The 14,534-nt window shown below is 46.2% G+C and overlaps 1 protein-coding gene across 2 annotated transcripts in view; it reads right to left on the reverse strand.

Annotated features, from left to right (window-relative positions):
* Nucleotides 1–316: 316 nt before the first annotated feature.
* Nucleotides 317–14,534, reverse strand: part of LOC146074562 (uncharacterized) — a 91,424-nt gene continuing 77,206 nt past the window's right edge. Inside the window, exons 1-2 of one of the 2 annotated variants that reach the window (XM_083182825.1) lie at nucleotides 8,041–8,463; nucleotides 317–3,016 (exon numbers count right to left, since the gene is read on the reverse strand). In XM_083182825.1, coding sequence (XP_083038951.1) covers nucleotides 827–2,086 — 1,260 coding nt within the window. In that variant the 5' untranslated portion in view covers nucleotides 2,087–3,016; nucleotides 8,041–8,463 and the 3' untranslated portion in view covers nucleotides 317–826. Of the gene's footprint in view, nucleotides 3,017–8,040; nucleotides 8,464–14,534 lie in introns of those variants that run through there. The other variant, XM_083182834.1, reaches the window with a different exon arrangement.

Below are 14,534 nucleotides of genomic sequence, written 5' to 3' on the forward strand. Positions count from 1 at the left end.
GGTGCAATGTGTGTGATGACATGATGTCATACAGCTCCGCTGAGACAGGCAGAGCAGAGGAGCTATTGTGACAGGCAGCCAGAAGGCACCAAAGAAGGTAAGTGTGGTGGCTGAAGACACTCCTATTTGGGCTGGGGCCAGAGTCTGCAGGGATTCTTTGGCATTGAGATATAGGAAGTGAAGAGAATCGATCATACGCCGATGTATCGATTGTCTAATCTATTAATTACCTTATCTGACCTCAGTGTGAAGACCCCTTAGAGCTCCGTGAGAGTGCAACCTCATATGATATGACCAGTAACGAGGACCACAGATACAAGGTTGAACTCTGATTTAATGATGACGAAAACAACATATTTATACACAACAAACGACGCTGGTTCAATTACATGATTGGTTAATATTTGGTGCAGAGGTAGGGAAATAGCAGTGTCTTTGTGGGGTGGCTTATACATCGCCTTGTGTAGTATTCGTTAGTTATGAGAAAGCACAGAATGTACAGTGTCTAAGGAAAGTAACAAAGTGTATGATAGCAGCGAGTACTGGAAAAGAGCCAGGATATAACCACCTTGAAATCAGCAGGGACAGACACAGAGAAACAAGATGGCTGATTAACCCTTCAATGAAAACAAGATGGCTGATTAACCCTTCAATCCCCTCTTAGAATCAATGTCCTTTTTAGACAATTTGATTCTTGTAGATGGCATCTTGTTTGGTATGATGGATTTTAACATATTCACTATAATCTTCTGGTGAGGGAAGGCTTTTGGCGAGATCAGTGTACATAGCAGGTGTTACATTATCCAGGTACTTGGAACCAATCTTCTTACATATGGGAAAGACACAATATCCTACTATCATAAGTACAAATGAGAATAAACATGCCTATTTGTGTTAGTGCGTGTTTCCAATCGTTTAGCCATCCAAACCAGCTACTCCAGGGGTCCGTGACACCTGAGTTCTTCTTGAGTTTGATGGATAAATCTTCTAGATGTTTAATAGCTAGGGTAGTTTTCCCATTAGGACCTGTGTTGTCTGGGATATAAGTACAGCATCCATCAATCTTACCTATGTACACACAGGTTCCTCCTTTCTCGGCAAGCATCATATCTAAAGCCATACGATTCTGAAAAGTCATTTGAGAAGTGGCTTCTAACTGTTCAGCTATACCTTTTAAAGCATCTCTAGTATCATTCACAAAACGTTGCTGGTTATAATATATGTAATTTATCCAATTCACATTCTTATTGATTGTCACCTGGGGAAGCAGAGACTCAAAGCCAGCAGCGACTTCATCTCGAGCCTTGAATTCATCTGGAACTCCCCGGGGGACACCAATAGTATCGATATACACATGTGGATCGAAACTTTCCTTGGGGGCATCTCTCCTAGCTCTAGAGTGTGTGTTTGTGTTACCTGTGGGAGGAGGCCGAGGAAGGTTGGCTGGGAGGATGTGAATGGGCATGATAATCTTTGCCAGGGCACATTCTCCTTTCCAAGGGTTGTCTAGTTTTGTCCTCAGCCTCATATCTCCACAGATAAAATAGATATCTCCCAAAGATTTCTTCATGGTGGGTATGGTGATATGTCTTCTTTCAGCACAATACCCATCAGGAAATAATTTCAATTGTACAACATTTTGATCAGTACTATTAGAGAAATAACAAGTGTAATTACCGGGGTAAATAGTTATAGTACTACCAGGGTTGGTATTCTTTGTCATAATGGGGTATTCCTTTTTCCATTGTTCACATTTGGCTTCTTCTATTACAGTGTCAGTGTATAAACTAAAAAAGCATTTATCCTGTTCAGGTGGTATGTGTATGGGTACAGTACCTAAATGGGGTCTGGACTTTCCACACACATAGCAATCAGTTTGATTAACCTTGCGGGCATTATACTTCATCCATTCTAACCAATAGTTTACATCAGAGAAACCTGTTTCCATAGACATGGTATCTTCATACGTGGGATTATCAATGGCTAACATATCATTAAAAGTAGTGACATGTGGTTTAAGGAATGATGGTGGTGTTTTAGGTTTTACAGTGGCTTTGAGGGCGGTGTATTCTGGGTTATCGTACATGTCCTTTAAATGGAATTTTCCTCTTGGGCCCCCGTTTTCCCCTGATTGATATTTACCCAAGACATATAGTCCGGCATCACCGGGGGTCGGGTTTTCTAAGTTAATGATAAATTGGCCATTGCAGGTGCCCTTTTTTTCGTAGGGACATACGGGCTAGTAAGGATCGACCATTGGACCATTTATGGATGCCAACGTCGGGGTAATATCCCCAGTCTTGGCTGATATCAAAGGCAGTGGTATCTGCTCTAGTGTTCCACCCAACAGCCCCCCATGAGTTGCAAGAATCTCCCCAGTAAGTACTAGTGACACAGATATATACGTGACTTACAGCGTGTGGTGTGTGTTGGATGTTACACAGCCAGGGCAGCGGTGGTTCTTCTCGATTCCCGCCTTGATTGTTTGAACAAGATACAATATCACAATAAGAAAATATGAAAGTAGCAACAGTTGTACTAGAAGAATTATACCAGAAGGTAAAACGTCCATCATTCTGAGTAATATCAACTTCAGCAAAACAGTTATAAAGAACAAGCCCGAATAAAATCACTAGGGCTAAGGTGGGGGGGAGTCATATCCTGTAGCGTCGTCCTCGGCTTCAGAATGTTGTACCCCTGATTCCTCATCACCTCCAGCCGGCAGGTCTTCTCCAAGTTGGAGGTCAGAGCCACTGGCTCCCGTTATTACCTCTCTCGTCCCGTCTGTGTCAGTCTCGGGATCGGTGTCGACCTCTGTGTTGACGTGTGGTGGAGGTGGAATTTTCTTTACTCTGGATGCATGGATCCACGTTGGTCCTTCGTCGGTGAGGACAGCCGTCCTGGTAACCGCGACCACTTCTGTTTCTGGACCGTAGGTGAAATCTCCTGGATGCTTATTTCTGGGTAGGATCTTTACAACGACCTTGTCTCCAACCCTAAATGGGTGAGTGGGTATCTGTGGATGAGAAGGATTCTTAAAGATAACATTTTGTTCAACTTCATTAAGTTTCTGTATTAGGGATCTGACGTACTCTTCTCTTATTATTTCTAAGTCTCCTTCTGTGGTAACTAAAGGGTTCTTTGCCCAGGGAGTGGGGAAAGGTCTGCCCATCAGTACTTCAAAGGGGGAGTAACCTAGAGTCTTTTGTGGAGTCATTCTCTGTGGGTGATATGGAATGTGAAACTTCCATTCTATTTGCAGTGCTTTGACTAATTCTGCTGTGACTTTGGCTGTGAAGGCTGAACCTTTATCGCTATTGATTTGGAGCGGGCATCCTCAGCGCGGAATGATCTCTCGCGTGAGTATGCGGGCTACTGTTTTTGCATCTTCTGATTTAGTGGGATAAGCTTCCTGCATTATTGATATGTGTAAAATCTATTTGAAGATGTGTGAATGGTGTGGTTGGGTATTCTAGATGTTGGTGTCTTGCTTTATTTGGGTTGTTTGGGTTGTTTCTAAGACACACTATACATCTACTGATGTACTGTTTTACAAGTTCTTTGGCATTAGTAATGTAGAAATCATTGGAGAGGAGTAAAGTAGTTGTTACTATACTATGGTGTCCTACTCCGTGGTAATGTACTATGAACAATGATGCACTGGTTTGGGGTATACATGGTTTCCCCTCTTTGCAGATTAATCCAGTCCGTGGATTCTTCTGCAGTATTGAATATGTCCAATCTGATAGATCTGAATTAGAGGCAGCAGCCTGTAATTCTGTCAGTAGGTATGTATCATCTAACGAAGGAGGCGAGATGACAGCAAGAGTGAGGTTATATGTTGCTATAGTGGCAGCACGTTTAGCAGCGGTATCAGCAAGAGCGTTGCCTTTGCTGATATCATCCTTTCCTCCAGTGTGTGCTTTACAATGAAGGATGGCAATTTGAGATGGTAATGTAATTGCGTGTAAGAGATCTGTGATGAGTTGCGCATGTGATATGCCTTTCCCATCAGCGCCAGTGAAGCCTCGGCGTTACCAGATCATCCCATGATCATGAACAACTCCGTAAGCGTATTTGGAGTCTGTGTAAATTGTGACAGGTTTGTCTTTGTAAATGTGACAAGCTCGAGTGAGTGCAATGAGTTCTGCAGCGTGTGCTGACTGTAAGGGGACTGTCTTTGCTTCAAGGGTGGTGTTTGGAAGTTTAACCACTGCATATCCTGCCTGGTACGTGTTGTCATTGGGACGGCTGCAGGAGCCGTCAACAAATATTATGTCGGCATCGGGGATAGGCACAGTCGACATGTCATGTCTGGGTGAAGTTTCTGAGTCAATTGTCAGAGTACAGTCATGTTGAGGCGGCGCCTCGTCGTTAGGTCCTTTAAGACCTAAAAGTGCGTTTAGTACAGGGACAGGTCCTTCTGAGTTTGTTGCGTATTTTACAGTGAGAGAAGGGTTCCCTAGTAGGAGTACTTCATAGCCGCTGAGTCTTTGGGCAGACATGTGTTGTGTGTGTAGACCTTTGAGGATGGAGAGGACATTATGTGTGGTATGTAACACAGTAGGATGTCCTAATGTAAGTGATGTGGACATCTCAACAACCATTGCACAGGCAGCCAGTGCTCGAAGACAAGCTGGCATTCCTTGCACAGTGACAGGCATTACCTTTGAGAAGAATGCGACTGGGCGCATTTTGCCTCCATGAAGTTGGGTCAGTACACCCGCCATAGTTGTACATGTGTCCCTTGCAAACAAGTGAAATGATAACATATAGTCCGGGAGACCAAGCGCGGGACTCTGTACTAACATTTCTTTCAATTTTTTAAATGCAGAATACATTTCATCTGACCATTGTATAACCTTGGGTTTGTCTTTGAGTGTGCATTGTCTCAAGATATTATCATAGTAGGAACAATCAGAGATCCACTGTCTGCAGTAACTTACCATACCCAAGAAAGACAACATATCCTTCTGGGTAGTTGGGGTGACCAGGCCCAATACAGACTGTATGCGTTGTGGACTGATTTTCCTTTCTCCCTCAGAGAGTACAAAACCCAGGTAATTGACATGCGTTTTACACCATTGCAATTTTGCTTTTGACACTTTATGTCCACATTCTGCTAACCAGTTTAACAATGAAATTCCATCTAACCGGCTGGTCTCCTCGGTGACACTACAGAGAAGCAGATCATCTGCATACTGTAGCAGGACAGAACTATGGGGGGGGTGCCATGGAGCCAATGTGGCTTGGAGGATTATGCTATAGACCACTGGAGAGTCAATATAGCCTTGGGGTAAACGACACCAGGTTAATTGTTTACCTTCAAATGAAAAAGCAAAGAGTAATTGGGTCTCTGTGTCTATAGGAATGCTAAAAATGCGTTTTTCAAATCTATGACATTAAAGTGGGTTGCGTTTGCAGGGATTGCTGAGATGAGTGAATTGATGTCAGGTACTATGGGTGCAATAGGAACAATGAGATCATTTACTTTTCTCAAGTCTTGTACGAATCTAACAGAGCCATCGGCCTTAGCAACAGGGTTGATAGGTGTCGAGTAAGGTGAGACAATGTACCTGAGTATGCCTTGTTCGAGGAAGTCATGTATCATAGGTCTAAGACCTTCAATCTTTTCTGGTGAGAGTGAATATTGTCTGCAAAACACGGGTTGTGTATCTGGTTTGAGCTTGGCTTTGTATGGTGTACAGGGTATGAAGCCAGTGTCATAAGGGCCAATGGCCCAAATTCTATCATCAATTTGATCAAGTGAGTTGTCCAGAGTATTTTGTAGTGACACAAAGTGTGGGGAGGTGACTTGGAGCCCACTCCCTTGTGGAGAGGGTGAGATGGAGATGTGGAATTTACTAAACAAGTCACGGCCCAGTAAGTTAACAGGACATTCTGGGATGATCCTGAATTGGTGTATCCCTAAGTGTTTTCCCTTGTCAGAGCGTATGATAACTGGGTCAGTCAGGTATGTGTCAGTGGGTATCCCGTTGATTCCCATTGAAGGAGTAGTCTTTTGCAGTTCACCATCATAGTTAAGAGAACACAAAACACTGGTTGTTGCCCCACTGTCTACTAGAAAGGACAGTTTTTTATCATCAACATATAATGTGTTGAGGGGTGAATCTTCCCAATGAGTAGTGAACTGTGCAAAAGATGGGATACCCTCCTCCGGGCCCCGTCAATGTGCAGGGTCAGACCAGTCCACTCTGAAACGTACATGGTCTTGAACTGATGTTGAGTGTGGTCTGTATGGTCCCTGTTGGGGTCTGGGAGTGTAAGGTTGTTGTGGTTTCTGGGGAGGGAGTGGACAGTCCCTAGCCCAGTGTGTATTCCGGCCACAGTTGAAACAAGTTGTTTGTCTTGGTACTGCACCAGTATTGTTGTAATCTCTGTTGTATGGAGGCGCACGGGGTGTTGGACCCTGAGGGGGTCTATATGGTCTTTTCTGGTTATTTTGTGGGATCCCCCTATTTGGTCTATTTGGTGGGCCTCTGTTATTATTTTGGAAGTTGTGAGTAGAAGTGACGACAGTCTTCTTCATATCAAAACATCCAGCCGCCTCCTTTTCATACAAATGGGTCTCAAATTCCTGGAGGGTGTCTGAAGTCCGGGAAGAGACACTTTGTTTAACTGGCGTGGAAATGGAGGGGTGTAGGTTATTGGTAAAGGTGGAAATGAGTAAAGGGAATATTTCAAGAAATAGTCCCGTTTCCTCAGTCCAGCATCTTTTAAATTTCTTCCAAAATTCAGTGACTGTAGGTTTCTATTTACATGAAACTGCAATAGGCAGCGATGTTCAGTGTTAGGGAGAGAGAGGCCAATACTGCAGCTTCCCCCTCAAACCCCCCTCTTCCAGCAAAGACACAGAAGCCTAGCAGGAATCCGCCGTACACCCTGAGAGCTCAACAGAAAATAGATCTTTCAAAGCTGAACTGGTGTACGGTGATTTCATTCCACATGTCAGTTATCTCCTGTGCTTTGTTAAGGGGATAATCTGCAGCTGTTTACTATATTGCAGGGATCGGGGTATTAATACTGGGGACTTGATTCCAGTCCCATCTATTATATTGTCCACCTCATGGATTAACAAGGTAATAATTTGTGGGCAACATACTCCTTACATATTTCACTAGGTAATGGGGGTGGATAGACTGTTTTATTCTTACTATTATTTCCACCCATGTCGGGGTATGATTGTGTATCAATATTTCTGACTATGAATGGGAGCGTGGAAAGTTCTTAATACTCAGACCAGGGGCACCGTCTTCAGTCAGGCAGGTCGGGACCTGTGGCAGCAGACTGTGAGGGTTGGTCTTTATCTGAATATTATATGAACTATATTTCCTCTAGATACATCCCATTAAATATAAAAGTACAAAATGTTAGTGAAACAACAGACCGTCTACGTGACGGTGGACAGAGTCTTGTTGTTATGTTGCTGAGAACTGTATGTGAAGCCTCACGTTGCGTTACTCCGAGAAGGAGAGCATAAAGTCCGCAAGTCTGTTGGCATACAGTAGTCAGATTAGACAAATGGTGAAGTTATTGTGCGTGAACTTACCAGCCGCACGGTTTACAAGGAAATACAGATATCACGAGTGTGTATACTCACCAATCACACAGGGATATTGAATGAAAGAAAAACTTATACTTTAAGACAATACAATAAAGACAATTGGCCAATAAAGAATGGGCGTTCAAAGTGAGGTACTATTTAGACTAAAGACCCCAGGTCTCCTTCGTACTCCAAGTACGGCATCTGATCCTAGATCAGGTTATGTGCACAAAAATAGAAGACTTTAACTTCTATGATAGAAGACTCTAACTTCTATATAAGACATTCAACATACCCCAGGCATGGTGTCACAGGTTCAGGATCGAGTATGTCCGTAACCTCACAACAGATTCAGGCAGACTGTAAAATCTTTATGACATCTGTGTAGGAATGGACCTCGCATCCCGGTGGCCGAGCCCCCACTTGAAGAGAATCGATCATACGCCGATGTATCGATTGTCTAATCTATTAATTACCTTATCTGACCTCAGTGTGAAGACCCCTTAGAGCTCCGTGAGAGTGCAACCTCATATGATATGACCAGTAACGAGGACCACAGATACAAGGTTGAACTCTGATTTAATGATGACGAAAACAACATATTTATACACAACAAACGACGCTGGTTCAATTACATGATTGGTTAATATTTGGTGCAGAGGTAGGGAAATAGCAGTGTCTTTGTGGGGTGGCTTATACATCGCCTTGTGTAGTATTCGTTAGTTATGAGAAAGCACAGAATGTACAGTGTCTAAGGAAAGTAACAAAGTGTATGATAGCAGCGAGTACTGGAAAAGAGCCAGGATATAACCACCTTGAAATCAGCAGGGACAGACACAGAGAAACAAGATGGCTGATTAACCCTTCAATGAAAACAAGATGGCTGATTAACCCTTCAGGAAGTCAGTATGATGACTCGCAAAGCTGTGAATTTCAATTTAATGTCAATTAAACGCCACTCTCCACCTGCATGAACACCTGCTTGCTGCACGCACCCCAACATGTAGCACGCACGAATGATTGTGTGCGGGTAAAAAAAATCATTTGATTGCTCTAATCTCTTTAGTGTCTGAGATTTGTGGCTACCTTGTATGGGAAGAGGGCGGGCAGCTGACATCTGAGGGCGTCAGCTGACGCCCTTGGCACCTGCTTCATTGGTGAATTACCATGGGAACGCCCAGCATTCCCATGGGGGCCACTGCAGTTTGCGGCCACACGCACTGATTTGTGTGAACGGGCCGGCGACTACAAAAGTCACTGCCTCTGCTCGCACAGATGGGCTGCACATGCGCATAAGCATTAATGCTCAGCCCATAAACATTGCTCACTGTTGCGCACAGACCAGAATGACCTTCATTATGTATATTAGTGTGAACTTGAAGTATTTTAAAAATGCACAAAGGGGGGGGAGGGAGCTAGACAAAATCTTACGTAAGGTACCAAATTGGTCAGGGCCAGCACTCATGCTAGAGATACTTGTATCTGCAGATGTGTGTTGTACAAGCAGGGTCTGAATGTTAAACTTGGAATTGTGTGGGTCACACTCTGTAGGCTCACGGATCAGAAGTGCCTGGGGTAATTCAATTGCAGCCCGCGATAAACCTGGGCTGCTATTGAATTACCTAACTATGCCTGTGCTGCATAAATATGACCATTATTGCATTAATAAAGTATTCACTCTTTCTGCTTATAAGCAGAGAATATGGCATGCTAACACAGGCTAAATACCAGAAATGGGCCTAATGGATGGGGCCCATCCTCTCTCTCCTTCCATACCCACGGTAACCCTGAAAGGGCTTTTATTAAAGCCGAAACAATAACCAAGTCTATTTTGCAGAAACAGACCTTTTCCTGGGGGTTTAAATATATAGTTTAATATAAAGATACCTGAGACAAGCATATCTTCCATTTATAACTTTCCCGATGCTTTTAACACATTACCCATGGCCGCTGATTCAGTTAGTGGGGACTACCCCATGCTTTAAGCCACACAGGTGATTTTGTGTTGTGTGAAAAGGCACACCTTATAGCAGTGGTTCGAAAACTGTGTGCCGCGGCTCCCTGGGGTGCCTCGGGACACTTGCAGGGGTGCCTTGGGTTGGTCATCCAGGACCAATTCAAATTATTTATGATCAATTATTTCTGTACAAAACCAGTGCTGGCGGCCGCCAATCATAAAATGTGTACAATGAGAACCAAATCCTGCCCTTTACCACATAACTGAACCTAAGAACCACATATAAACCCAATCTACTTAATTTGATATATATATTTTGGGGCCTAGGGGTGCCTTGGAAAAATTCTGATACTCTAGGGTGCCGTGATAAGAAAAAGATTGGGAACCCCTGCCTTATAGGGTTTAATGCACGGGGAGATGTTTTACCACACAGGGAAAACCTGTTTTATTGAGGTGTGAATCTTGGAGCTATTCTCCACATGGCAAACCCAGCTCACAACTGAATCCCCCCTGTAGCCCCCACTCTCTGGTTTAAAAAATAGCAACTGCATATGTTTTTTTTTTTCTTCTTCTTAACATCTCATATTCTATGATCACTAAATCCCTCACCTCTGCAGAAATGTCTGTTATGACATACAGGGGCAAACGCAGGATTTTCAGAAGGGGGTTTCCAGAGGGGCGGAGCAAAGCACGGAGATGGACACTTAGGTGACCCAGTATATGCTTTGATGTCCCGCGGGTGGTAGGGGGTATTATATCAACCGCTCAGCATGTAGGGCCTGGATCAGTAATTTCCACTAATTACCCCTTTACTGCACAGATGGTGGGAGATGAGGTGGGAGAAGGGGGCATTGGGCTGAATGAAGGGGCCCTGATACATAACTTCCAGGGTGGTAGAGGATCTTTAATACGCAGAGGAGGGGTGTATAGTGGAGTGGGCTAATTATTCATAATTTTCTGGTGGGAGGACAACTTGCTTCACTGCAGATATCTCCAGTTTCCGGAAATAGATTTCTTAGATTTTAATGGAATTAAAAACTAGAGAATCCCACCTACCAAATGGTATTGGGGACTAGGGGATCAGAGTTCAGGAGGCAGAGCAATCTGCCAACGAGTATACAATACTACATACCAGGTGTGTGGAGCTGGAGCAGTAACCAGCTGCTGGAAGGCTGATATCTATGGTTCAGGGAGCGCAGGCAGCCAAAATGGCGCACGGAGCGGCATAGGGGGGCGGGGCAGTGGCGTACCGCAGTCCGAACGGCATGAGGGTCAGGGGGCAGGCAGGTATGCCTGACCCCCCCCCCCCCCCCTTTTCACACCGGGCGCTCCGGCCAGCCAGTCAGGGAGAGCAGGGGGGAGTCTGGCCGGGAGGGGTTTAAATAGCCAGGCTAGTGGGGGAGGCAGCATTCAGCACAAGCAGAGCCAGGAAGCAGCTTACAGCCGAAGCACAAGCCACTGAGAGGACAAAGGGCAATGTCTCCTTACCTAGCTTTGAGCACCAAAGGGGATATCCATCAGCCAGAGACCAGAGCAGGATATTAGCAGTCTTTGTCATACTGCTTCACAGCTGCGGGCAAACGGAAAAAGTGTGGAAGGGGCTTCAGCGACTGAGGCAGCATACAGCCAGCATCCATACGGCTCGAGAGGAGAGGCCACAACCAGCATATCAGCAGCAGGAAGACATGGCTCAGGCAGAGGATACAGACGGAGGAGCGAAAATCACCAGCGGCATCCAGCCAGGGATCGGAGCTGAGCAGCAGCAGTCTGTGTCATCCCGCCTCGCAGCTGCCGGGAAAACTGCAATAGCAACGTCGTCACCAGAAGACATGGGGAAACCTATCCACGCCATCTGAGTGAGTACAGAAGCAGAATCCAGCCATTTGCCATACAGCTCCCAGGCCTGGTTCCCATAGCCAGCATGAGCACGAGGAGGAAGTGGGGGAGGAGTCCAGCAGGACAAAGGCAGCAGCAGATTCATTGAGGAAGCGGGGGAGGATTTCAGCAGCAGCAGAGGAGTTCGGCCAGAAGGGGCTCCCCCTAGTGGCCGCATCTCATCAAAGCGTTCAACATTCACCAGCGCAGAGCAGCTAACACCACAGCGCAGCAGTAAGGGCCGGCTGCAGCCGCACACTTCGTTTAGAAGAGGCAGGAGCAATATTTTTATCAGGGTGAGCATGTTTATCAGCACAGATGGAGGGGATACAGCAGAGGGCATAAGAGTCCGCCTATGTGTGGCGTCAGGAGCCGGGCAAGGAAACACGGCGAGGCTGGGGCCTTGGCGACACTCGTGGATCACCAGATAGGAGCACATCACCACAGATGAGCAAATACCCACACGGAAGGAGCACATTCATCAGGCCGAGAAGGCATCAAGGCAGGCCATCTGGCCACAGCGAACAGGCAAGGACAGCAAAGTACGGGCACCGCTATGATCGGCGTGGCTTCAGCATTCACGGCGTCTCAGCCAGAATCCATTTGCTCACCTCCTTGCGCATTGTTCGGCGTGGGTAACGGGTGGCATGAGAAGAGGGTTTCCAAGATCGAAGCAGGAGCAAAACAAACGACGCACAGGATTTGGTAAGACAAATGTTGATAACCTGAAAAACGTGTAGTATGCCGAGGTAGATAGTATACAGAAAGTTTGCAATACTATGTACTATGCCATGAGCTGTATATACATTATCCAGAATGTTAGCAATGGTAGTTACTGTTTCCCTTGTGGCGCCTTATAAATAAATGATAATAATAATGATAATAGTATGCCAGTATGCATTATCCAGGATATAATATGCCAAGAAAGGGAGGCAATAATTACCCAGAATGTTAGCAATGCTAGGTAGCATGCCAAGGGACGTAGAATGTTTAACAATGCTAGAAAGTTATACATTATGAGAACCAGAATGCTAGCAATGCTATGGGCGACGCTGTAGGGGTGCCTAGGATGGGTTGCAAAATGCACTTATATTAAAAGGCAGGGCCTTATAGCATAACCCCTGTGGCACCATATAAAGGAAGGATTATTATAATAATAATAGTAAGCCAGTATGCATTATCCAGGATATAATATGCCAAGAACGGAGGGCAATAATTACCCAGAATGTTAGCAATGCTAGGTAGCATGCCAAGGGATGTAGAATGTTTAGCAATGCTAGAAGGTTATGCATTATGAGAACCAAATACTAGCAATGCTATGGGTGATGTTGTAGGTGTGCCTAGGACGGGTCAAAAAAGGCACGCGTCCCGGTACAGAGTGACAACAAAACAACATATGTGCAATCCATATTAAAAGGCAGGGCCTTACGGCCATCAAGAGGGGTATAATTTAGCCACCGTAAAACTGTTTTTAAGGACATTGGCTATGGATTGTCGCGCGCAATGAAGTATAATGGAAGTCATTCCTGAGAGACCATAGGAATTCCTTTGTTATACGGCCAGAGGGCAGGTGAGTAGTTGCCACGGTTTTCACGGCAAGAAGTAGCCCTGCTGGCCTAGGAAGGAGGGGGGAGGTGGTGTCCCTCACCCCCCAGGGTGATAACAGCCACACAGATCCTATGCTGGGTCTGGGAGGAAGGGAGAGGGGGGGGGGGGTTGGGTTGTGTACCTCTCACCCCCCATAGTGATAACAGCCACACAGATCCTATGCTGGGTCTGGGAGGAAGGGAGAGGGGGATGGGGGGTTGTGTTCCTCTCAACCCCCATAGTGATAACAGCCACACAGATCCTATGCTGGGTCTGGGAGGAAGGGTGAGGGGGGTTGTGTTCCTCTCACCCCCCATAGTGATAACAGCCACACAGATCCTATGCTGGGTCTGGGAGGTAGGGAGAGGGGGGGGGGGGTTGTGTTCCTCTCACCCCCCATAGTGATAACAGCCACACAGATCCTATGCTGGGTCTGGGAGGAAGGGAGAGGGGGGGGGGGTTGAGTTCATCTCACCCCCATAGTGAGAACAGGCACACAGATGCTATGCTAGGTCTGGGAGGAGGAGGGGGGGCTGCGTTCTCCGCACCCCCAAAGGTTGGGCAATCTGTATGGCAGATGCAGGGCCATAGGGTATGCATGGTTAGAGAGATCAGTACAAGTAATGTTCTCATGGATACCATGGCATTTCATGGAAGAGTTGGGAGGCAAGGGGGGAGTCCCGGCAGCGCAGCATCCCCTTGTGTGGAAGGGCGCAGGGGAGGGGCAATCAATCACCCCTCGTGCCACGGCAACAGCCCCAACATCGCTCGGCTGGAAGAGCCCAGCGGCATGCCCTTGTGCATGTGGAGCATTGGTAAATGGTCAGAACAGGGCAGAGCTTTAGCAAACAGGCAGGCAGAATGGATTAAGGAAAAGGGAGCGTGCCTAGGGATGGCAGCAGTCAGGTAAAAATTGTTTTCAGCACAGCAGCGTAGGTCTGCAGCCACGGTGCAAGGGGGCACCACAGTGAGATGGATGGTTTTGGGTCAGTTACAGGGCACTGACCCGAGCTACCTACACCAGCCAAGGGGTAAGGGACATTGGAACATCGGCCGAGGTGTTAGTTCACTTACATGGCTTGGTAAGCCCGGATGGAAATGCAGGGCCCTTCTTTAAAGGGCATGCATGTTTAGTCTCCAGCGCTAAGAAGCACAGCAGACAAAGGGGATAATTAGCCAGCAAGAAAATCTGCAGCATCAGGGACTGGCAAATACATGGGCGGGCTTAAGCCATCAGGGAGATTAGCACGAAAATGGCATAGGGTAGGAAGGCAGCGCCTTACCTAACCCCGCCAATTTCGGTCCCAAGGGGTACACCAGGGAGGCCCGGGCTCAGCCAGCACCCGTCATTTATTGACTCAGCGGTCAGGAGGATAAGAGCGCAGGGCCAGGGAGCACGGAGGCAGACGTTTAGACATTAATTCAGCTTTTAGGTTGCACCCTCAGCGTTTGAAGGCTTTTTAGCCTCAAAACTTTTAGCCTCATGGGAAGGAGCTTGACGTCTGTTTTCATAGAAAAAAGGTTTGGTTAGAATTGCGACATCTCATGGGT

This window comes from Crinia signifera, chromosome 1 (assembly GCF_055691185.1).
Source record: "Crinia signifera chromosome 1, ASM5569118v1, whole genome shotgun sequence".
NCBI classification, from domain to species: Eukaryota; Metazoa; Chordata; class Amphibia; order Anura; family Myobatrachidae; genus Crinia; species Crinia signifera.